The sequence below is a fragment of the Miniopterus schreibersii genome, assembly GCF_964146895.1.
Source record: "Miniopterus schreibersii genome assembly, chromosome: 11".
Lineage (NCBI taxonomy): Eukaryota > Metazoa > Chordata > Mammalia > Chiroptera > Miniopteridae > Miniopterus > Miniopterus schreibersii.
In genome coordinates this window covers 11919071-11944003 of record NC_138111.1, presented here as the reverse complement: position 1 = coordinate 11944003, position 24933 = coordinate 11919071, and the positions used below count along the sequence as shown (strand labels likewise).

General features: G+C 51.6%; 1 protein-coding gene across 1 annotated transcript in view; it reads right to left on the bottom strand.

Annotated features, from left to right (window-relative positions):
- The window catches only part of PAPPA (pappalysin 1), a gene marked incomplete at its 5' end in the record, with an annotated part of 212477 nt that overhangs the window by 9631 nt on the left and 177913 nt on the right, over positions 1-24933 (bottom strand). The window contains 4 exons of the mRNA XM_081151832.1: positions 7349-7447; positions 10424-10495; positions 18353-18462; positions 23668-23815. Of these exons, the coding sequence (XP_081007958.1) occupies positions 7349-7447; positions 10424-10495; positions 18353-18462; positions 23668-23815 (429 nt within the window). The remainder of the gene's footprint in view (positions 1-7348; positions 7448-10423; positions 10496-18352; positions 18463-23667; positions 23816-24933) is intronic.

Sequence of the window (24933 nt, the reverse complement as noted above, 5' to 3'; positions counted from 1 at the left end):
TGCAGGGACGCCCAGCATCTTGTCCCCTTCTCCTGCCCTTTCTCTCGCCTCTGTGGGAACTGCCTGTCCTGAGCCTTCCTCTCATCACAAGCACCTTCCTGATCAAGGACCTACAACTGGGAGGAGGTGGAGACAGCCAGCTCCACCCACTCTCCCAGGCATTCCCAGGTATGACCTAGAAAAGACCGGGGAAGCCCGCTCATGCAGATTCACAGCAGTGGACACCACTTTATACACACGCACATGCACATGCATGCACACACACAAACACGCGAGCATTTCCTGAGGGCCTTCCACATGCAGATGATGCCATGTGTCAGCGTGTGGACTCCACACCACCTTGCCAGCTGTCCTTATTAGCTACCTATCCTGCAGATGAGAAAATAAAGGCTTCAGAATATTTAAAACAAAACACACCTGCCCTGGGCTTCACTGCCAGTCAGTAACTAGACGATGCAGGATTCTAAAGCCCACTCCAAACACTGAGAGTTTTCAGCAAGTGAGAGTCAGGACAAGGCACCCTGGCTAGGCTGACGGTGGCTCTGTCTAATAGCCAAGAGCCTTCTCTCCCTGTTATGTGCCCAGCCCTAAGGTAACTCAACATGCATCATCTCACTCACCCTTCCCAACCACCCTAACAAGGCAGCTATTCTTACTATCCCTGTTTCACATCTTGGAGGAAACTAAGATGCAAAGAGGTGAGTCACTGGGCTGGCAGGTAGCCTGGGATCTGCATCCCTGTCCGTAACCTTTCCTCCCCACTGTCCCCCAAAATGGCAGGCAGAGTGGGAGTCAGGGTCCCCTTTTCACAGAGAAAGAAACTAGGGCATCCTGATAGAGTTACATCCTGATAATGTCAGCTCTCAGCAGGATTCCCAGGTTCCCTGCCTTGCCCAGCAGCTTCCCACCTTCTCCCCCACATGGCCTCCCAAGAAAGCCTACCACCCACAGCACAAGCGCCTGTGGTGGCCAGTTTACATGTGGGATACCCAGCACCATGTGGCTAGGCTGTCCCATAAATGGCTTGGCCACCCACTCTGGGATTCTGTCAACAAGCCCAGGTCAATGACTAAAGGCCAGGATTCTCTCCTTTTTTCCCTCCGGGCTGAAGATGTCGCTCAGGCACAGGGGTTTCTCTCTCAGGGTGAGCTGCCCGGGCTGACACCTCTGCCCGTGTGTGTGAGGTGTGTGTGAGCGGCCCAGGAATGCAGGCCAAGCAAAGGCACCTCGAGGCCCTGGCCGCGGGTCTCATCCGCAGCTGGGAGACGGGCAGGGGCTGGATTCTGACTCAGACTCCACAGGGAGGTCACAAGCAGAGAGTGTGCAGTGTGGGGGGGGGGGGTGAGCAAGAGGGGCCCAGTGCTGAAGGGCAGAGAGCCTGCTCTGTGCACCGCCCTCTGTGGGACTTGGGCAGATCGCTTGGCACGGTGAGTCTCAGGGCATTCGCAGTGTTGACGGAAAGACTTAGCAAGACCAAGTAGGCTATGGTGTGATGGTGGGTGTGAGGGCTCCCTGTGAGCGCCTCGGTGCCTGGCGGAGGGCGTGGAGCAGTCAGTGAATACAGGGGCCTGTTTAAATGTGAGTGAGTGGGGGGTAAAATGGAGGAAAGGGCTGGTTAGCCGGAGAAAAGCACCAGCCTGACCAGGAGGAGACCTGGGTGTGAGTCCTCACCTTCTCATTGACTTGTGTGTGCCATCAAACAGGTGACTTCCCTTTGGGGAGCTTCAGTCTCTCTCTCTGTAAAAGGGAGGTAATAGCAGTCCTGCCACATAGAAGTATTTTGGATAGAGTATAAAATTCAAGTATTTAGCACAGTGCATGGCATATAATACGTGCTCAACTGATGGTGATGATGGTGGTGATATGATGATGGTGGTGATGGTGGTGATGATGATGGTAGAGATGGTGATGATGATGATGGTAGAGATGGTGATGATGGTGATGGTGGTGATGGTGATGTGGTGATAATGGTGGTGATGATGGCAATGACAATAGTTATGATAATACTAACTTTTCAGGAGAGAGGAGCAGATTCCTTCATAGGAACAAGCTAAAATGAGTGTCTAATTCATCCACATGAAAAGTCCAAATTTCCTGGCTTGGCTTATAACAGCCTTTCTCATCCCTCTCGGCTCACCTCTTGCCCCTTTCCTCGTGCACTCTGCTCCCGCCACACTCGAGGAGCCATCATTTCCCTTGTCGTCTTCCCTGTGTCTGGGTCTTGGCACAGACTATGCCCCCTGCCAAAAGCAACCTTCTCTCCCATCCTTGTGTCTGGTCATCGTCCTACTTCTTTGAACTGGGAAAGACCTAACCCTGTCATGTCTCAGCTCTGGCGCTGCCCTCTCTAGAAGCTCCTCGACTCTCCTCACCTGCTGTGTCTCCATGAGCACTGACTATACTCTCAGTGCCCCACCACCGGTCCACGAGACGTGAACTCAGCGTGGCGGAACCCAGGTCCCTCTTGCTCGTGGCCTAGCTCAGTGTTATCACACAGCACCAGGACCCGGGGTTCGTCAGGAAACAAATTAGATGCATATTCTTGCCCTCATGAAATCTCCACCCTAGCAGCAAGGAGGGTAGGGGTTGCCAGACAATAAACAATACATATACTTTATAGTATGTGCCAAAGTAGTAAGTGTTGTGGGAGGGAAAAGAAGTGGAAGCCAAGGCAAGTGGGCCTGGGAATGCCAGGGTGATATAAGGTGGGTGGTCAGGGTGGGCTCGCTGAGAGCATGGCACTTGGGTGAAGACCTGGAGGAGGTGAGGGAAGGAGGGAGTCATAAGGATGAATGGAGAAGGTTCTCAGCCACAGGAACAGCCAGTGACAACAGCTGTGAGGCAGGAGAATGCCTGTCCTGTGCAAGGAGTCCAGAGGGCTGGGATCAAGTGAAGGGGGCACCGATGGTGGGGGGTGAGGTCAGAGAGAGAATGGGGTAGGCAGTGCATGTGGTGCCTTAAAGGCCATTGGGAGAACTGGCTTTACTCTGATTAAAATGGGGAGACACTGCAGGGCTTGGCACAGAGGTGTGATGGAGAAGGGGGGCATTCTGGTCGCTAAATCAAGATGTAAAAGCCACTGATATACATCCCTAACTCTGACACCCAATGTCCAACCCTTTATCTTGGACACTCTGCTAAGAAGGTTGTTTTCCATCTCATGATCATGATGATCCTCCCACAGCTTATAGAATCACTGGCCTCCTTAGACCAATGGCTACCTCTGGGTATAACACTTTGTCTTCACTTAGATTTAGTAAGTCAGTCTGGCAGCCTACACTTAATGTCATCGGTGAGGCGTGCCCTCTGCGAGGATATGTTTCTAGGCTTGACAACTTCTTACTCTCTAGTCACCTTCAAGTTCTCGCTCAGTGGCCACGTAGAGAGTCCCGAGACATGAAGTGAATCCAAATATCAAGAAATAAAAAGCTGGGTGAGCCTGGCCTGCCCAAGGTCACAGAGCTAAGTCTCAGAGCTGGGACTGCACTCCCCCCCCCCTTCCCAGACGCCTTCCAGGGGCGTCTCTCACAGCTGCCTGCAACATGACCGTGACCGTGGGCCCATTAGGGAGCCTGGGTCTGCTGACCGTGTTTAGGTGATTGCCCTCCTCCGTTCCAGCCCAGCGCATGCTTACTCAGAACGGCTGCGATTAGAAGGAGTGCTTTTTGTTGTGGTTATTATGGGGGAAAACTGTGGAAGCAACCGCTCTGGAAATGTGCTCTGTGTTGGAGGCTCCTCAAAGCCCCACCAGGAAAACAATCAACCTTCGCTGAGAAGCTGCGGCCCGCCCCTTCCTGTCTGCCTCGCGCTGCAGACAGGTGTCTGGGTGAGACACTGGTCACCCGTCAGACCGAGTTTCCTGCACTGTCTTGCTCTTGTCTATTAGCCGGGCCCAGGTCACACAAGGCAGATGTGGGAAACAGCTGGTGTCTGCAGAGACAAACAAGGGGAGGAAGGATGGAGGGAGCAGACAGACATCCTTCTGGGCCAAGTGACTGGGAGGCCCCAGGCCTGGGGACGGGGAAGAGTTTAGGTGGAGAGCTGGCAAGAAGGAAGTCTGGGAGAAGGTGCGGAGCGCTTAACCCTGGGCCCGCAGTTCACACCCAGGACTGCAGTCCAGGAGGACTGGGAAGCAAGAAGCCCACCCACTGGGGGAGGGCCAGATGCAAGCCTACAGCAAGGAGATGTCCAGAGCAGGGCTTAGAGAGAAGCAGGTGCTGCAGGGTTAGGAGCCACTGGGTTTGCACCTCAGCTCTACCACTCCCTGGCCGCGTGACCTCAACCCTTCTAAGCCTCAGTTGCATCGTCTATAAAATGGGGATACAAAGGCAATACCTACAAGAGGGCTATTGTGAATGAAATGACACATGTAAAAGCAGTTAGCACTATGCTTGGCAAATAGCATGCTCTCGATAAATAGCAGCTACATTATTTGCTGGTGCCAGGAAAAGCTAAATCCTAACACAGCTCTGTCACCTCGTACAGATGATTCTACCTCTCTGAGCCTCAGCTCTCTACCTTGTTGGGTGGTTGTGGATACTTAAGTGAGATAATATGCACACAGATTCCAACCCATGGCCAAGCACATCTGTATGTTCAATTAATGGAATTACTGTCCTTGGGAAGGTACAGAAGCAAATCTGCCCTCTCCATGAGTTTCTGAGTGCCAGTCTGGGTGTCCATGGTCAGGGAATGTCCCATGATATGTGTTGGGGCCAAGAGTCCAGGTGGGACAAGTAGGTAAAGGCACGGGGATGAGAGGAAGGAATCTGGCCCCTCTCCTACTCTCAGAGGCATCCTGCTGTGGAAACTGGAGACAGAACCAGGACATTTTTCCACTTGGGGAAACTTCTGTCTGGGATGTCAGGGATGACTGGCAGGCTGGGAGCCTCGGTTACTCCCAGCCCCGTCTCTGCTGCTGGGAAAAGCTGCTTTTGCCTTTGCCGAGGGGAGGGGTCCCACACCCAAGGCTCCTTGGTGGTCTGGTTGACAGTGAACTGTCTCCAACCGGAACTGAGACGGTCATGCCCGGGTGCTCTGAGGACACCTGCTTTCCTCTTTGGAGACTCAGCCCGTGCAGGAGAAAGAGCTGAGCTTCTGAGTCAGACAGAACTGGGTCTGAACGCGAGCCTTGGCACTTGAGGCCAAGTGCACTCAGGCAAGTCCCGCAGGCACTCTGAGCCAGCACTGGCTCACCTGTGCGACGGGCTAATGGCAACCCGGTGGGTTGAAATGGGGATTAAAGAAGACAACGGAGGACAAGTGTCTGGCCGTGTCTGGCATATACGGCAGCTCACTTAGAGGTACTTTAGATTCTTATATACTTTCTCCACCTATTAGCTCTATAAAGCAGCCTATTGCAGGGAGTAGTTGGGTGTTTACAAGAGAAAGTGGAAAGATTTCAAGAAGTTGGACTCATGTAGAGGTTAGACTGTGACAGGAAGAATGCCTGTAATTTGGGACACCTCTGTCCTCCAGAAGAAAGACTTCCAGGAATCTCACAGCTGAAGAAAGCCCCCAAAACTCTTAACAGCTAATGACTAAGGCCAAGCCCCGGGCACCGTAGGAGAGGGCTCCGGCCCTAACCTACCCGGAGCACACGGTCCTGAGGCTCTGTCCGCCCGCCCCAGCCGCTGCTCCTGGCTCCTGGAAAACTCCTGCTCACGGCTCAGGCCTCAAAACAAACGTTACTTCCTCGGGGAAACCTGCTGACTTTCGCACTGTCCATAAGGTCCCACACCTCTCCCGCACTGCCTCTTCCACAAAGGTAATTAAGTGCATGCTGGATGCCTCACTGCCTAACGACTGGTGGCCTCCATAGGCCGCGGGCTTGCCAAGGGGGCGCCGTGCCTGTCGCGGGCACACGGCTGGGCCGGTGCTGGGCTCCAGGACGTGCCCCGTGATCACGCATCTCGCTGCAGGAAGGAAGCCCGGCCGTCGGCATTCCGCAGCCTTGGCTAATAGGAACAACAGTTTCAAGTGGAAGAAGGGAGTCTTTTCAACACACAAAAAGCCAAAATTACATTTATAATGTGAATGGGAAAGAGGACTGTTAAGCATGTTCAGAACTAGCAAAGAACTGGCCTGGCGGGTGTGGTTCAGTTGGTCGAGCCTCGTGCCGTCCAGTTTGAGTGTGTCCCTTGGGCCTTGTCCTATCCATGCTGCATTTTGGGGTCAGAGTATCCTTCCTGAAGGAACCTAATTCCCCTAAGGATGTGCAATGCAATGGGACTTGCGTAGGAAGCCAGGAGACTTGCTCCGTTTCCATCTCTCACTTTGCCCCTGAGGACAAATCGTTATCCCTCCTTTATGGGCCCCAGGTCTCCCTTCGTGAAATGAGAAGTTTGACCAGATCATCACAAGACTGACTATGATCCTTCGCTTTTTCTTAGGAACACAGTTCTCCTTAAAAATGAGCGATTAGATCAAATGATATCTGAGATCAGGTGATTTTTCAGCTCAGTATAAAAATGGAAAGACTTTCCCACGCATTCACTCATCAGAAGATTACTTCTCAACTCGGGTGGCCCAGGCTGACCACCACTCTCCCAGCTCTTGGCTGGGGCCCCCAACTCTGGTCCCAGCTCTGGCCAGGAGGAAAGTGGATGTGGCCACCCTTCTGTGAGTGATTGCTGTGCATCTCAGTCCAAGGTTTCGGTTTTACTATAAACACTTGAGTCAGTCCTGTTGCATCCTAATACACAAAGGAAGAAAATCACAACCAAGACCACATCCCTAATTCTACAGGTGTGAACAAAAGAGATTATAAAATGCTCAGCGGTCCTGGTGACCGACCTTGTTGGGAATGTCCCGTCTTCTCTTTTCCCCTCAACTTTAGCTACCACCCCTAGAAGTGCATGTTCCCTGCAGAACTTTACATGCCAGCCTCATGCCCCTGAAACCCTTTCCCTGGCTACCCCCCGCTCCTTCCCCTCATTGCTCCAGGTTTGGCATCAAATCCGATCCTTCTGCAGAGCCTTCTCCCACCTCTCGCGCAAGCCCTCGTAGCACTCTCCTTCCCTTCTGAAAGTATGCGTTATACCTTTATTTGTCTAAGCTTTGAGGGTGAGGGACCATATCTGCAAAAATCTTCCATGAGCCTCCAAACCCACGTGACATTAGCTCAACTACTGACTAAAACAATAAAAAACACAACATGACACAATGCAATACAACACAACACGATACAATGCAATACAATACAATGCAATACAATATAATGCAATACAGCTTGCAGGCGAGCGCTGGCACACCAGGACAATGTGTTGTCCAACAGGTAGGGGGATCCTGGCCTGGTAAGCTGGAGGGGCCTGTGGGAGGGCTGCAGGGGGGACGGGGCATTGCCTACCTTTTTGGTCTTCACCGTGGACGTGCAGCAGTCCCCACCGTCATAGTTGCAGAAGGCTCTGTTGTTGATGGCATCACAGTAATTGTCTCCCATGAAGGGCTATATAGGAGGAGAGAGGCAGGAAGGAAAGGTACCATCAGCATCCCGGAGGGAGTAGGGGTTGGTCTCTGTAATCATTCAGCTGTCTCTCATCTCACAAAGATCCCAACACCCCCTTGGACAAGTCAACATTTATACATTTAGAAAGAGTCTTATCTAGCCAAGTGTTTCCCAGCTAAAGTACTGTTACCCTGGGAGACACGCTCCTGTATCCTGGGGAATGTGCAGACCACTTACATCTTCCTGAAGTAGGGGGCTCATTTTACTTGAAGAAATGATAAGAAAATTTGAGTCCCCTTGCCCCACTTTTCCTGGTAGAAGGTAATTAAAAATAATTTATAATAAAATATATGCAAATATAAGAGGAAGAGGAATGCGAACTGCCCAGGAATTGTGCAGATCAAGCGTTAGAATTCATAGGAATTTGGCACAGTGGTCTGCGCATGGTTGTGACCTCCCATCCTCTATCCCAGAAGCACAGGGGCACTTGATGTCAAGTGCTTCGCACGTTTGTTTTCTTCTTCCGTTCTCAGGACAACATGCGAGGTAGGCATTGCTATTCCCACTTTACAGATGGCAACTCTGAGACTCAGAACAAGAAAGGGACTCGGCCAAGATCCCGTGGGCAGAGGCAGAGCAGTGAAGGTGTCCCCAAGGAAGGGACATTTGGGCTGAGATCATGAGATGGGCGGGAGTTAATTATCTAGGGGTGGGGAAAGGAGAATTTCTAGAGAAAGGGGCATGTGAAAACATCTGCTACTTAGAGATTTCTCTTGTCTTTGGAGTTTGTCATGCTGCTACTTCTAACAATGTAAGCAATTCATTCTTCAAGATGTAGTTCAAACATCGCGCCTCTAAAATGCCTTCCCTAATACCCCCAAGACATTCTGTGCTTCTATTGTTTCCTGAACTTGTTTGATTATAGCCTCGGTACCTATTTTAGGATGCTCTCCTTAACTGTCTATTTCCTTTATGAGTTCCTATGGGCAGGAATGTGTGTCATCCATTCGTATATCCTAGATTTGCCAGCAAAATGCCTGGCAATTTGATCAAAACTTTATCACTGAGTGTTTATTTAGTAAAATGATAGATGATAGATGTATGCATACATGGATAAATGATGCATGGATAGATGGAGAGCAAGAAGATTCCACAGGTGACTTGGGGAGAATACAACTACTGTTTTCACTTGGCTAAGATCACTTCATTCTCAGAATGTAGAGTGGTGTCGGGCACATAACAGGTGGTCAGTGACGCTGTGCTGAACGAGTGAGTGAATGACCGCTTTGGACACAGCTTGGGGTAGAGGGCTGGGGGCTGGGGTCCCAAACCCCTTCTGGATCTTGGCTACCTCTAGACACTCCAGGTGGATGGCCCCTCCCTAGATCCAGCATTTGTATCTCTTCTGAGCATACTTATCTGTCCCACATAAGAGAAAAACCATTAGTGCTAAGCTGAGGAGGAAAGGAAACGAGGGGCACCTGCAAGGGCAAAGGAGATAAGCATCACTGGCAGGGCTCAGAGCCTGACAGGTGAGGGTCTCTTAGGCCCCAGTGCTGAGTCAAAGGAGAGATCGAATTCTGCTGTCACACTGGTGGCCCAGACCGCCGACTCAGCAGAATGAGCGCCCAGGTAACCCAAGCTCCCTTTGCCCGAAATGCTCGACTGATCCAGAGAGATGGGAGGAAGCAACAACCACATGGCAGTGGCCTTGGTTTTGCTGTTTCTGGCCGACTCTTGGGACAAGGGGGTTCTTAGAGACTCCAGTGTCAAGTGCCCTGAGAAGATGCTGCAGGAGGTCCCTAACCAATACGTAGAAAAAACTGTGTGACCCAGGGACTGTCTTGTGACATTTCCAGGTGAGGGGATGGTTTTCATGAGCAGGAGGTGACCTACTGCAGAAGAAAATGCACCACCTGGAAGTCAGGAGACCTGAATCATGTGCTACCTTGGGCCAGTCCATCCCCTCTCTGGCCCACAGTGTCATCTCTCCAACCAATGAACAGGACCAGGACACACTAAGAACCCTTCCGGTTTTGGCATTCTATCACATTTCAGACCAACCACCACCTAGGGCTCAGTTTCCCCATCTTTAAAATAAAAGATCAGGTTTAGATCCCCTAGAAGAGCATTTCTGGTTGTGGCATTCTAAGAATTTCATCGAATACAAAGTTTTCTAGAGCACAGCCTAGTCCATTTCACCTGCCTTTTCCTGAGCTGGTTCTGGGGGGACCACAGAGATGTGGATGTCTCCTTGGATGGGATTTGGGGTCTCCTTTTCACCACCAGCTGAGAGCCACAGGGGCATGGGGGCATACAGAAAGGTCTTCTAGTTTTATGAGGAGCACCCCCTGAGAACAAAGATGACATCCCCAGTAGCCTGCCCCTCCCCAAGCTGGTCCCTGATACACAGAGACCAAGCTCTATGATGCCAAGTTCCAGGGCATGGCTGCAAAGTCAGAGTTGAAGGGTCAGAGGGCATCTTCCACTCTCAGCTCAGAGACCCTCTGGGTCTAAGGTGTCCACCTTACTCCTGGGGTTGAAGAGTGAATGAGTGACAAGCATATGGCAGAAGGAAGTAACCTGTAAGATGCTCATCAGTGAAGTGGGAATTGAAAAAACCTGCCCGTGTGGTTCTCTGAAGGTTAAATGTGAAAATGTTGGTAAATCCTGGCAGATGCCAAATCAATACGGCCTCCCTCCCTCCCTCTTTCACAAATGCAATGCCACGCTGAACACAGGGCTAGGAGGCAGAAGCACCTGGTTGGGAATCCTGATGCCGTTCCCCATTACACATATTTTTGAGTATGTTTGTAGGTATCTCCGTGCCTCAGTTCCCCAGCTGTGCAATAGGATTGCTGGTTCCAGTCCAGGAAGTCAGTTGAAGGGATTTGCAGCATTTAGGAGGCACAGTACATGGTAGCCGTGATTAATACAACGCTAACAATAACAGTAGGATCATTTCTAGGAACTCACCTCACAGCCTTTGACACAGTGGATCATGGCAGGGTGAGGGTACCACTTGAGACCAGCCGTGCAGACAACTCTCTGTGGAGAGAGGGAGACGGGTCAGATGGGTTTGGTTCCAGGAGGGAGCCATCTCTTTGTGGGCACCACATTCAACCACCCCACCTCTCTTTGGAGCTTCCAAGTTCTGACCTCACCTGAGCATTTACGTGGAGAATTTGCCCAGCTACTTCCAGTAACAGGAGCCACAAGATTAAGACAACTTGGTGTTTGCTGTAGGTGTCCTGATTCTGTATTTCCCTGGCAGGAGTGAGGGCTGACAGGAGCAGAATTGGGGGATGGAGACAGGATCAGAAAGGCCCTTTAGAAAATTTGTGGCTGATCTTTGACCCATGGACAGAGTTGAGGGTAAGGTGGGAGGAAGGAGGAAGGGGGTGGGGAGAGAGAAACAGAGAGCGCCAGCAAGCGCACGTGCACATGCATGTGTGTGCACGTAAGTGTGCCTCCTGTGCTTATGTGTCCATGTGCGTGCACGTGTGTGGCTGCAGCAGGAAGATGGGGCGATGGTGGGGCAGGAAGCATGAGAACACTGAGGAAGGACCACTTTCCCAGGATCGCTGTGGGAACACATTAAAAAGGCACATTCTTTGGGGCCTCCTTGGATCTAATGAATCCAAACCTCTGAGGTCCAGGGCCTGGAACTGTACATTTTAAAAGCCAGCCTCCAGATGGTTCTGATCCAAAATGCGTTTGAGAGCCAGAGGATGAGTGAACTAACCTTCGATTCGGAAATGTGGAGACAGAGAACCCTTGCAGCCTCCACCTGCAGCCATGGCCTATGGGCCGGCTTGCACTTCCCCGAGTTGCCCACCCTTCCCTACCCCACTCCTGAGCCTTTGTTCTCGCTGCTCTCCTTCTCTGAACTGCTTTTCCCCATCTTTTCACCTGGAGAATCTTTAGTTATCTTTGAAGTTTCTGCTCCAGACTTCCTTCCTCTGCAGCCCCCCTCCCCCAGGCAGAGCTTACAGGTGTGCATATATGTATTTATTTATAGCCTTCTTTAATAATAATAACTGTTGTCATGATACTGACAAGTGAACTGTATTGAGTGCATGCGCCGTGCTAACTGCTTTGTGCATTAGCCTCTTTACTTCTAGCCATGCAGAGGAGGGCATTAATCTCAGGTCATAAGGACAAAAATTCCCCAAGCTCCATAGCTGCTGGGTGGGGGAAACCAGAACTTGAAACCTGGCAATTGTTTCGGAAATGATTTAAGGCAGCTCATAACATAACATCCAACATGGTGATAATTTTTAAAGTTGGTAAAAAAAAGAAAGGTAAAACCAGAAGAGAAAGCAGCATCGGGAACGGGGCTAACTTAGCTTAGCCCTCCCAGAAGCTCTCGTCTCTGTTCTGCCATAGATATTTCACTTTTCATGCCAGGTGACAATGATTTCTCTTAAAAAGTAAAAAAATAAAATAAAAGTGACCTGGAGGCACATGCTGAGATCTGCAATGAGAAGTGACTGTGTCAGGGGCCAGCCTCGGAAGTCTATAAGATCAGGGCTTGCTCTCCTGGCTGGGGGCCTGTTGATTTGCTTTAATTAAGAAATGAGCAGCCACATGGGCCAGAATATGGAAAAGCGATGTGACCAGCTCATTCTCTCCCTGAGGGCAGACCTACAGGGGACGCAAATAGTAATTCGGTTTCTTGGTGAGTTCGGAATAAAGATGACATGACTCTGAGATCTTGCTAAGACTGGGTTGGGCGTCTCTCTTCTCTGCCCCACAGCATCTCTGGTTCACCCTTGGATCTTCCATTCCTAGAATGGTGCCTGGCATATGGAGGAAGCCCAGTAAATATTTATGTTATAAATGAACGAATGGATCCATCTCAAGATAGAGATGATTTTAACAAGGGACTATATTTTCTTGTCTTTCTTATGCCTACCTAGCACAGTGTCCAGTTTAGAGAATCAGTTTAGTGTAGACTGAATTAAAGATCTTGGACAAACAACCTACCTTGAAAATTGGCCAACCAATCTTGAAATAGGAAATCTACTATCTAGCTCCCTACCGCCTCTTCTCCCAATAGATATACACAAGGCAATATATGGGAAAGACCTTGGGTGCTGAGGTATGACAGGGGTGGTTGCAATTCTGACTTAAAATTGCTCTGTACATTTGCACTCTGAGACTTGGTTCTCCCATCTGTCAAATGGGTAGTGAAAATGGCATAGGCTTGTTGTGATGACACACTGAGATAAATAATATGGACATGGTTAACCTAGGATCGATTACTTAAGGTTCTTAAGGGGAGAGCCTGGGTTTTAGACATCTCAGTCTCTCCCCGGGACCAGACATGGAGCACAGCGAACACACACATGTTGGCCAGATGAAGGAATGTGAGTGGCCCCAGTGTTCCTCCCTTCCAGCTCAGCTACTTTCTTGCCCCCTGCTTCCCAGCCATGGGGCTAGAAGTAGAGAGAATCACCTGCTTTCATTCTCTGGGAAACCTGAACCAGCCTTTCATCTAGGTCTGGGAGTCTGTTCTCAGCCAAAATTCAGGGACGTTGGAGGGACACTTGGTAACGGTTCAAGCAGTAGAAACAGCAGGGTTAGGATCCACTAGGGACTTGATGCCCATCCCTCCCCCTATTTATTTGGGAGCTAATTTAATCCCTCTGTAGGAGTGTCCTGGTGTGGTTGTACACGTTTCTGTCAGTTGAGGTTTACCTGACGTGAGTTCAGAAAAAGGACTTTTATACTATCTGCATGAGCCTATTTATCTTTCCAAGGTGTTTTGGATTTTCCACTATTTCTCAGGGCTGCACGCCCCACCTGTCTCACTACAGGGCCCCTCTGTATGTGAGGAGAACTGGGAAAGGGGACAAGCAGCAGGAGATGAAGGAAAGGCTAGGCTGTTTACACCACAAGTTGGGAGATCCCAATGGGGCCCCCTCAAATGTCAGCCTTGTTCCTCTTGATGCTGGGGAGACCTCTGGTCCCGTCAGAGTCCTTTCAGACCAGGCTTTGTACGGCGGCTTTCATTTCGTGCCTTGGTGCATAGGAAGGACACACTGTCTTCCTAGCTTCAGTGACCACCAGCATCAACGCCACCACCACTATCACTGCCACCATCATCATCGGCAACAACACCGGCACTACCACCATCATCACCACCACCAACCCTTCCATCTTCACCTCCACCACCACCACTATCATCATCTTAATCATCACCAACCCCAGCACCATTACCCATATCCTTATCAATACAAAACTCTCTATTAAGCAAATATTATGGTCCAAGCCCTGTGCTCAGAACTTTCCTCTATTTAATTTTTAAACTAATTATGAGATAGGTACTAATCTTGACTCTGGTTTATACAAGAGGAAACTGAAGCACAGAGAAGTTAAACACCCTGCCCCAAATCATACGCATAGGTGATGACGGTCAGGAATATATGGAATTCCCTAACAAGCAGAGCCTACATATCAGAGGTATTCAATAAATGGTGATTTATGCTTTCTTTCCTTAATTCCTTCCCTCTTTCCCTTTCTTCCTCTTTTCCTCTTTCCTCCTTCCACCCTTTTTTTTTTCAGAAGCCATTATAAAACCCAAGGTCCCACCTACCTAGAGGAAATATAAGCCTCTGAAGTTGTGAGCAGCATTTTCTATTGGGAAACCCTCCCAGCACCCCTGAGCAAGAGGAAATGCTGGGCAGACAGGAGGAGTTCCCAAGGAGCTGGAGGGAGAGAGCCTGAGCCCTGAATTCTAGATGCCCGGGGCCAGAGGAGTCTATCTCATTCAAAGGTTATGAGCCAACAGCTTCCAGGCTACACAACCCACAGAAATGTTTGGTTTGGCACATGAAGGCCTTAACAGAAGTCAAAATTAGTTGCCAATATTAAAAAAAAAAATGAGAGATTTCATATTTTAAAGACTCCAGATTTCTTGTATTCAAGAAAAAATAGAAAATCTGGCCACCAAGCAGCCTGTTATCCTCAATTCACCACAGTCCCCACCATTCCCTGCAGTCTCTCCAGTGTTCAACCCAAGGGGCATTTCAATCTATCCTTGAGTTTGTATAGTATTGTCTCATTTATTAGGTTGGAAGAAGATTTCTCTGTATCCCCATCACTTTTAAAGTGCATGTGTGTGGGTACTGGGAGGGGGGCTTCCATAAGGGAGTACTTGAAAAAAATAAAGGCGTACAGTGTTTTGTTCTTAATGAAAGTAAAACTAAGATATTTTAGTACACCAGAAACTTATATAATCTTCTATGTCAATTACATATCAATTGCTAAATAAATAAATATATAAACGAAACCAATAGAGATTACCTTGGTGGTAGAGGCATTGCCTGGCTAGTATGGAGAGGGAGGACTCTGGGGAGCTGGAAATGTCCCCACCTCAACTTGGGTACTGGTTTCATGAGTGGACATAAACATAAACATTTACCAACCCTTAGGCTTAAGATGGCCATGCAAGTTAATGCTCAATTAGAAGTAAAGAACCTCAACTGCATTTGAAAAGTGTTATTTGTTAAGTTGGGTAGTATGTACATGAGCGTTTGTTATATTTTCTCTAAGTCTTTCTGAAATATTTATAGCAAATACTACTACTATGAAAAATATACATAGGTATTAAACATAAAAAAACGATGTGTTCGTCCTGCTTTACCCACTCAGCCTGCCTGCCTGGTTCCTGTAGATGTTTGAGTTTGTGGCTCTTTGACCTCAGCCTATCTCTCATTTCACAGATGGGGAAACTGTGGCCTAAAAAGTGATAGGATTTGTCCAAGGACATGCAGCAAGAAAGTGCCTGGGCTTGAACTAGAGCCTTGGTCACCTCACTCACCAACCATAAATATTTAGTGAGTGTCTACTGTGTGCTAGGTGCTGCGGGGAGTGGGGTGTTCCATGGTAAATAAGATGATCATGGCCCTGCCTTCACAAGGTCACTGTTGTGGTGTACTAATCATAACACATGTCAGTGGTGATACTGCACTCATCCAAGTAGTCATCATTCCCTCCATATGTGCCAGTAGATATAAAGAGAGCACATAATGTACTGAGCACCAGTGGTGGGCTGCAGCCAGCTTGCATGGGCTCACAAGAGACAATAGTGTTTCTCTCTTCCTAACTTTGTACAGTGACAGCGACTTGCCAAACTTGACATCTGCCATGGTGGGAATATTTACACCACAGTAAGTGGCAAATGGTGCAAATGAGTTCGTTTTTTGGGGAGAGCCAGTTGCTAACCATTTACCAGCACATCCCTGGTTAAGCAGTCAGTAAACATTTTGCCTTTATTATTATTGTCCATTCAAGAGAGGCTGCATGGGTAGCTGGAGCAAGCTGCAGCATTAAACTGACCTGGGTCCCCCTTCTGTTCTTCTTAGGCATGAGGCTCCCATCTCTTAGACTCCATTTCCTCCACTGGAAAAACAGAGACTAATACCCATCTCAAAGGGCTATGTGTGTGCACATGTGTGTGTGTGGTAGGGGTGGGGGTGCAAATTAAAGATGGAAAGTGCCTGATCCAATGCCTGATGCACAGTAGGTGTCCATGAATAGTCAGTTCTTGCCTCTCAGTTTCTTACCCTGGGACAAAGGTGACAGGAGTGGGGTGGGAGCAGTCTTGTCCCCGACCATCTACCTGGCCCTGGCCCTGGGAGGCAGACCTGCAGGAGGCAGAGCTGTCCAGGGCCTGCCTGGACCTGGCGACGCCCGCACCAGCAGCTCTGTTTCTGCAGCTATCCCCACACAAGGGGCAAGTGTGCAGCGGAGGCCAGCCTTTCTGCCGTATTCCTGGAAACCATCAATCTCTGCCCTTCGCCCTCCTCCCTGTTTCTACCGCACTTTTTTCCTCCTGGATAATGAGGCCTCCGGAGACTGGGGGAGGCCTGAGCCTCGTTACGGCTCTCTCGGTAGGCCGGCATCAATAAAGGCCGGCAGACCGGGGAACGGGTGGGGGCTGGGGCGGGCAGGCAGCGGGTGGGCAACTGGGGAGGGGGGCTTGCGGGCTTTCAAATCCCTGGATTTATTTCACAGTGAATTATAACTGAACTCTTTAGTGCCCGGGGCTCACAGAGGGAAGGGTGGGAATTCACCCAGGGTCAGGGGGTGTGGAGAAAAGGCCTGAGTAGAAGCTGGCCCAGGGGAACGAGGTCTGGACCAGGCATAGAAGCCCGGTGGTCCTGGGTGTGAGTGTGGTCCCCTGGGTCTGCCCTGTGCAGGAGCGTATCCCCTGCAGGTGGGCATGAGGGAGTCAGGGTAGGAGAGGGGGTTGGCATGGCAGGGAAGGAGCCGAGATCTGCTCCTGGCTCTGCTGGGTGACCGTGGCCTAGTCCCCTGCAGCTGCTCCTCATTTCATCGTCCGTAGAATGAGGGGCTTGTGCTTGGTGATCTCCAACCTCCTTGGGGTCTGACGTAAGGCCTCTGAGTGTGTCCTGGGTGTGTGCAGCACATCAGCTGGGGCATTCGGTGAGAATCTCTGCGGGACTCGGGGTCAGGGATGGGGAAAGGCAGGCTGATGGAGGAAATGGACGGAGGAGCGTGAGCTAAGGGAAGCGGGCCTGTGGGGTGGATGCGTGGGAGAGGGAGTCAGAGGCAGGGAGACCGAGAGACCAGGGAGATGGAGGGGTGGACTTGGATGGGAAAGTGGGCGGGGAGGCAGAGCAGATGACAGCCCTGTCAGGAGAGGGAAGAGAGAAACCGAAAACAGAGGCAGGAAAAGGAGACAGAGCTGGAGATGGCGCAGAGGAAGGAGGGGGAGGGGAGGATGCTGGGGTGCACGGGGCAGCAGAGGGGCTGGCCAGGTCCAGAGCCAGGTGCCTAGACCCAGAGTGCTGAGTAAGGCCTTGCAATTGTGCCCTTGGCTCGTCTGAGAAACTGGACACCCAGTATCGGGTTCTGCCTGGCTATCCAGGGTGTGATCTGCAGCAGGCGGGCAGACAGCGAGGCCTCCCAGCACCCCAGGCAGCAAGGCTAGGCCAGAGACACAGCTGAACCTCACCGTGCACCCCCTGATACCTTCTCCCACTTTCTCCAGGGTAAGGAACCAGTGCCCAGAATCAGTACATGTGGCCTGGGATGCGTGTTTCCCTGGAGGACAAGAGCGGGCCCCCATATCAGTTCTGGGGGCCCCTGACTGATCACATAAAGGGAAGTGGGAACGGCCAGCCCCCAAATGAACTGGGCATTGACACTGGCTGCCAGGAGGCAGGGCTCCAATGGTCTGGTTGGGCAAGAAGAGCTGGGCACTGGATTTGGGTTCGAGCTCTCTCTCCTGAGATCTCAGGGTCCGCAAGTCAAGAATGCAGAGGGTGCTGCCCACCCTGCACTGTCATATCATTCTGGAGTTTCAATGCGGTCTTGTGTTCAAGTGCTGGGCACACACACATAGTAGGTGTTTCACAAACTGTAGGTGTTATTAGTTTCTCACATCACATATTAATTGCTTTCCACCAAATGAGTAAAGCCCGGGTAAAGATGGCACAAGTCCAGGCTGTGGACTGTGGAAGGCCCTCCAAGAACTTCTGCTAGAGAAGCCCAATAGCTTCATTCTCCTGAGTGCAGGCTTTCCAGACACACAGGCGTTTGACCAGACCCTGTGCTTGCCATTTATGTGTCTGAGTCTTGGTTTCCTCCTCTGTAACTAGAAACATCAGTCCTCTTATTCCTAGGTTGTCATCAGGATTCAGTGGGACAGTAAATAATAGGTCCTTAGCATAGGGCCCGACACAGGGAATGTATTAAATATGTATGGACTGAAGAAATGATTGCGAATGAGTCCCTGCCCCATGTGCAGGTGTGACACAATTTGATAATTTAACACAAGTAAAGGGATTAATGCAGGACCAGGGTAAAGTAAGTGCTTCACAAGGTCATTTCCCTCCCTTTAGCCCCAGGAAGGCAGCCCCTGTCACTCACCGCCACCCGGGTGGGGTTCAGCCAGTGGGGGATGTCGCGTACGGTCACATTCACTGGCAGGATGATGGGCTCGCTGTTGTGGTCCAGGCATGACGTGGCACACTCTGACCCTGAGGGGAAGCAGAGTGTGAGGTGGCCGCTCAGCTCGTCTCCAGATGCCCCTGCGTGCTCTCACCCAGTGTGGGCCCTGCCACTCTCTGGTCCTCAGTGGATGGAGCTGTCCCACCCTTGAGGGCAGTGAGGTGGAGTGAACTCCCCAGCAGGGCTCCCTCTGGTCTCCCTGACTGTTCTCTCGTCTCCAATCCACGGGCACCCGCTGCCACTCTCATCAGCCCCGAGCCCAGATTGGTTTTATTCTTCCTGTGCCTGAAAACCTTTCCAAGTTCCCCACACCCAAGACCCAGGACGAAGTCCAACCCCCTTTCCCCAGCCTTCACAGCCTCCGTGATTGGGGCCATCTCACTTTTCACCTTCACACTTTGTTCAACTGGCCCGCGTCTGGTTTTCCCTCTGAGCCTCACACTCCTCGCCTCTCTCCTGCTTTCTCTCTCCTCCTGGACCATCTACCTCCTCACAGTCAAGTCCTACTGGCTTCAAGGCCCAGTTCAAATCCTCTAGGGACCCTGCCCTGATGTGTGCAGCAGAGTGAGCAGGGTTCAGCGTGAGGAGTCTTGCTCCAGTGTTGGTCCCAATCCCTGTGCCTCCTTTCCACAGTTACACTGATGCCTCGGGAGGGCAGGGACAAGGCAGGTTCATCTCTGAGCCTAATCAGCCGCCTGACACACAGGGGTTGCTCGGTAAGCACCAGCCCAGTGAATGGTGACTGCAGGCCCGCAACACCAGGTCCCTAGCCCCAGGCTTTCTCTCTGCACAGGCCTTGCATTCATGCCTCCCCTGTGCCTCCAAGACCCTTCCCACTCCTCTTCAACTGGCACAGGAGCCCTCGGTCCAGGGGCGCCTCCTTGAAGATAGTTCACTTTCAAGCTGTGGGTTGGCAAGTTGACTAGAATTTGCCTCATTCACTCTCTGCCCTGACCTCACACACTTTGAAGTGTCCCCAAAACCAATCCTACCCTATGAGGTCTCCCCAGGACTCCGAAAAGGGGCTTATTCATGTGGGCAAAGAACTGAGGTGTTAGAATCTGACCAGAGCCCTAGGAGGTCATTTCCCTGCCTTAGTGCCAAGACCACCCTTGAACACTAAGTGGTTCACAAGAGACAGTCAACTCTTTAAAAAAAAAAAAATTATTCTTGCCCTGGCTCAGTTGGCTGGAGCATCATTCCCTACACCAAAAGGCTGCGGGTTCGATTTCCGGTCAGGGCATATACTCAGGTTGCTGGTTTGACCCCCAGCCGGGGCAGGCAGGGGAAGCAGCTGATTGATATTTCTCACGTCAATATTTCTCTCTTTCTCTCCCTCTCCCTGCCTCTCTCTATAAAATCAATAATAAAATTATGTAGTCTATTAGCCATTTTGAAGGCTCCCTTCCAAATGTGCGGGTATATGTGCGTATAAATGTGTGTACGTACAGCGTGGGGCCAAAGTAGATTTGCAGCTGGAAAATAATACAGTAATTGATAAATAATAATACAAGAATAAACTCTGTGTTTCACATACTCACAACTGCACACCGACATGTGCCCCACCCCGCACACACCCACACGCACGTACATCCCCGCGTCCACATCTCCTCAGGCGCAGCTGATCCGCCCAGGGTCCTTCCTGCTGCCGGCGTGTCACCCCCTTCGTTGGGAGAGACAGTGGGACTGAGGAGGAGGCGAGGGGGGGTGGCAGGCGCAGGACAGCTCAGGACCTCACTTTAAACACAAGGACACTGCGCCCCGAAGCGGAGGGCCCCGCCTCGCCCGGTGGTTTTCACAGGCTGCTCCTTCTGCAAAGCCAGCCCTGCGATAAGGTGTCATCGCGCCCCTCGCACAGGTGAGAGCGACGGGCACGGAGCTGGCGGGTACAGGGCCTGGTGAGAGCCCTGGTCCCTCTGACTCGGCATGGCATGACGGAGCGCACAGAGGAGGAGGGGACGCAGCAGTGGAGGGGACAGTGGCGGGTGAGGGCCAGAGGGGAAGAGAGCAATGGGGAGAGCGACAAAAGACAAGATGAGCGATGAGAATAAAGGGGGACTCGCTGAGCAGGGGGGAAGCTCGGAGCTGTGTGCGTCATGAGGTCCCTTCCGAAGGAGTTTTTAGGGAGCCGGGAGGAAGCGAGGCTGCCATGATAAAGCGAGTCTGAGAAAAGGAGGGGCACTCTGAGAAACAGACCAAAGCTGGCTTATCCCAAGAGGGGAAAAAAGGAAAAATTCTGGTCCACCCAGGAGGCCATCGCTGGTCCACACGGAGGCCATCGCTGGTCCGCCCAGGGGGCCATCGCTGGTCCGCCCAGGGGGCCATCGCTGGTCTGCCCAGGGGGCCATCGCTGGTCCACACGGAGGCCATCACTGGCCCACCCAGGGGGCCATCGCTGGTCCACACGGAGGCCATCGCTGGTCCGCCCAGGGGGCCATCGCTGGTCCGCCCAGGAGGCCATCGCTGGTCCGCCCAGGGGGCCATCGCTGGTCCGCCCAGGGGGCCATCGCTGGTCCGCCCAGGGGGCCATCGCTGGTCCGCCCAGGGGGCCATCGCTGGTCCACACAGAGGCCACTGCTACCCAGTGCAGCAGCCTTGTCCTAATTTCCCTTCTCTGCACTCCCCACCCCCCACTCCCGGGCAGCTCTGGGCCTCAGGACCAGGCTGCTGTGTTGTGATATGTGAGCCCTAATTGGCATCATTACAGAGCAGTGATCTCACCAGGCCCCTGCCTGCCTCTCCTTCCTGGGAGGAGCGGGCGGGTGGCAGCCCCGGTGGCAGTAGCAACTTTCCGAGGGCTCTCACTGCCACAGAAGCCTCCCTGTCCTGCGGGGGGTGGGGCCCAGAGCCGCTGCTCTGCGTGGCTCCAGATGTGCCCTCCAGCCCCCAGGTCTGACATGTACCAACACATACCTCACCCCCGTTTATAAGGCCTCCGATTGAGTCCCGCTCCCCGGGGAGGGGCTCAGCCTGGGCGGGACACCTGAGGGGCCTTCAGAGGTGAGGCCGGAGGGGAGCTGGCGTCCAGCAGGAACCCTGCTGTCCCTCCTCCCTCAGTGCCCCAGGCTGCTTTTTCTCTCAGCCCCCCTCCATGTGCCCCACTCACCCTGGTGACCCGTTCAGAAAAGGGCATCTGCACGGCAATGGGAGCATGGGTTCAGGGGAGGGGAAGGAGACCCAGGCCCGATGTCATGCAGACTTCCTTCCCTTTCGCTTTGCCCACACAAAGCTCAGTGGGTAAAACAATGCGGCCACCACACCTCCGCCTGCCTCTAGACTGTTCGGAGGGCGCACAGAGCCAGGTGTTGTGGCTCACTTGCATGTGGTTGTGACACGGGAATGCAATGTGTGTTCAAAGTGGGCACGATATGTCCTTGTGTGCATGGGTGTGAGCTATGCTTGCCTTTTGTGCATCTTTCTGCATGTTTGATATGTTTGGGGCATAAGGTATGTTTGCACCTGTGATGTGTGTGTACTTATGTGTCACATGAGAGCATGTGCTACGTGTGGCTGTGTATGTGCTTGTGTGTGTGTATGTGTTTGTGTGGCATTTGGCTGATGTGTACACGCTAGGCATGAGTTTACTGAATGATGTGTGTGTTTGGGTCTGTCTATGTTTCATTACTGAGCATTTGTGCTTGTGTTTATTTATGCACGTGTGAATATAGTTGAATGTGTCAGTGGACACAGACATAAAGAAAGTCTGTTTTACAGGTTTTTTTCTAAATAGAAGTAACTTAATCAGTGTTTTTCTCCCAGGGCTGCTTAATGTCAGTCGTGAGTAAGACTGAATATCCACTTGCACATTGTAAGTTGCAGGTAGGGACCCCATCACAAGCATAGTGTCCAGAGCCATGCACACCCACCAGCACTGATGGGGTGAAGCGGAGAAGCACTGGCCTTGGGAAGGAGCAGCCAACTGGACTCGCTGTTGCTATACCTGTGGCCCCCGCCTTCTAGAATGTCTCTGTTGGCAGGCCCTACGAGATGCCACCTCTCTGCAACCCTCCTGTCAGGGTCCTTTGGATTGGTGGCTCTGTAGGATCTTAAAGAGCCTTCAAGTCATCGCAGGGGGCAACCATGCATTTTGGCATTTCCAACCCTTGCAGCAGACAGGTCCTCTGGACTAAAGGTAGGAAGGCATGCTGATTTCTACTCTGAGTCTGTCAAAGGACCCTGTGCTCTGAGGCTATGTGTTTCCATCTCCAGCAGAGGTGGTCAGGCCCTGCCCACCTCCACTCTCAGGAAGTGGCCACTCCTTTGCTGGGTGCAGAACACGTTGGCTCTGTGTGACAGGGAGTGAGTGTGCACACAGATAACCTTCTGCAGCAGACATGCCTGGTGATTGTCCCATAAATCACACTGGCCATGAGAAAGGACATTCAATTCCCTGGGCTTTTCATCATGGTCAATTAGGGAATCGGCCCCAAAGGTCAGCGGCACTGTCCTCAGCTGAGCTCAGGCTCAGTGCTCGGCCGGCTCCCCAGGAAGCCTTGGAGCCTGTGATTAATGCATCTGTCCAGACTCCTGGTTTCGACCAGGCAAATCCCTGGCATCAAAGCCCAGGTTGTCTCCCCTCGCTGGGAGCACCTGCAAACGGACTATCACCGCACACATGATATTTTGAAACTGCTATTTATTTATCCTAATTCTGGAGGCAACAGAGACGCCGTGGAAAGAACTCAGGCTTTGGAGCAGGTTCTGTTATCCCTTTGAGTCTCGATTTTCTCAGCTGTTGGAGGTTACCGAGAAGGTAAGATATAAGACCTCTAAAGTGCTTGACCCACAGTAGGTACTCATGAACGATGAGCGTTATGCAAATGTTAAGATTAATAATAAAGGCTGCTGCATCGAACCACTCTTGCTTTCTTATCTCCCTCCCCCTGCCCCATGGTTCCTGTTGTCTAGAATATAATTTCTTGCCCATCAAGCTCTTTCAAAGCCTTGTGTGAGTGTCCCTTCCTCCGAGAGCCTCCTGTGTCCCCAGGGCACTGATCCGCTAGCTCTTCTGTACTCCAGTGTGACTACATGCACACACCCACTGTTGCTTAACAACATCCGTGCCCTAACGCTCCCTGGAGGAAGGAGTCTGGTCTCATCCATCTCCGTTTCCCCAGTGCCTCATAGGGGGAGGGCCCCGCATGGCAGAGGTCCCCAGCTACCCAGCGAGCACTAGCTCGGCTTCCCGGCAGGTCCTGCCCCCTCCCCCCAGTGCCGCCGTGTGCCCATCCTACCTATGGCATAGCCTTCAGGACACTGCAGTTTGAGGTTGCTGTTGAGCTGGTTCGGGGCCGAGCACTGGCCTTGCATCTCCTGGCAGAGGTGGAAGGAGCCGCTCCAGGTACCGTCTTTCCGGCAGTGGATGACATTGCTCCCGCGTCCCTGAACAGAATGGAAACACAGTCAGGACCAAGAGACACCCCACCCTCAATCTAAGCTTCTCAAAATAAAAAGGGAAACCATTTCACATCTCCCAGAGTTCTGAAGGTGTCCCCAAACAATTTCTTAACACTGGTGTAATTCGATCACCCGAAACTAGAGGCACCGGCACTACCTCCATTTTACAGATGAGGACACTGAGGGAGGACTCCGTGTAGGAAGAAACTGGCTCAGAGCATCCCGGAGAGCCTAGCTCCCAGGTTCCCTAAGTACTGGCTTAGTGTTCCTGCAGAGACTTCAATCAGAGAGGTTTGTTTTGTTGGCTGTTTTTTTTTTTTTTTTAACTGAGAAGGCAGGGGCCCCAATGCACCCCAGCTCGTGCAGTGAGTGAGAGCACGGGTCCTGGGGCTGTTCATGAGGATGGTAGGTACACCACTGGCTTCCTCTCAGCCAATGAGAAAGCATCCATGCCAGGGCTTGCCATCTGTTAACTGGGCACTCTGGGCCTGGCTGAGAAGCTTCCTATTCCAGGGCATTGCCTTCCTCTCCTTTCCCTTCCCTTCTGCGGGCATCTTCCATTTCATTCCATTCCATTCCAGCCCATTCCAGCAATACTGGCACCAAGAGGGTGGCATGGGGATACTTCTACCTTTGCCCTCCCTCAGTTCTTTAAGACAAGCAGTATACAGTTCCTCAGTCTACTGCATTTATGCAAATGCAGCTTGTGGACAAGGTCCTTTCTGCAAACCCCCTTCCAATGTCTAAGATTCGAAAGGGAGTCCAGCCCTGTAGAAATCTCAGAGCTGCCTCTGAATTCAAGCAGCATTTTTTTAGTGCCCATTCTGTGCCCAGCTCCACGGGGCCCGAAAGTGAAGCGAGCAAAGTATCTGTCCCAGTGAGGCAAGGAAAAGACAGTCATGTGAACAGCCAGAGAAGTGCTCGGTGACAGTGCTGAGTGTACATGGGGACAGTCACCAATTGTGAGAGGGTAAGCAGGGAAGGCTTCATAGAGGAGGTGCTATATGGAAAAGAGTTTTCAAGGATATGTCAAATCACAAGCATAATAGGGATGGGAGGACATCTCTAGAAGGCCAAACATGCAAGTGCAAGGACGTATAGTT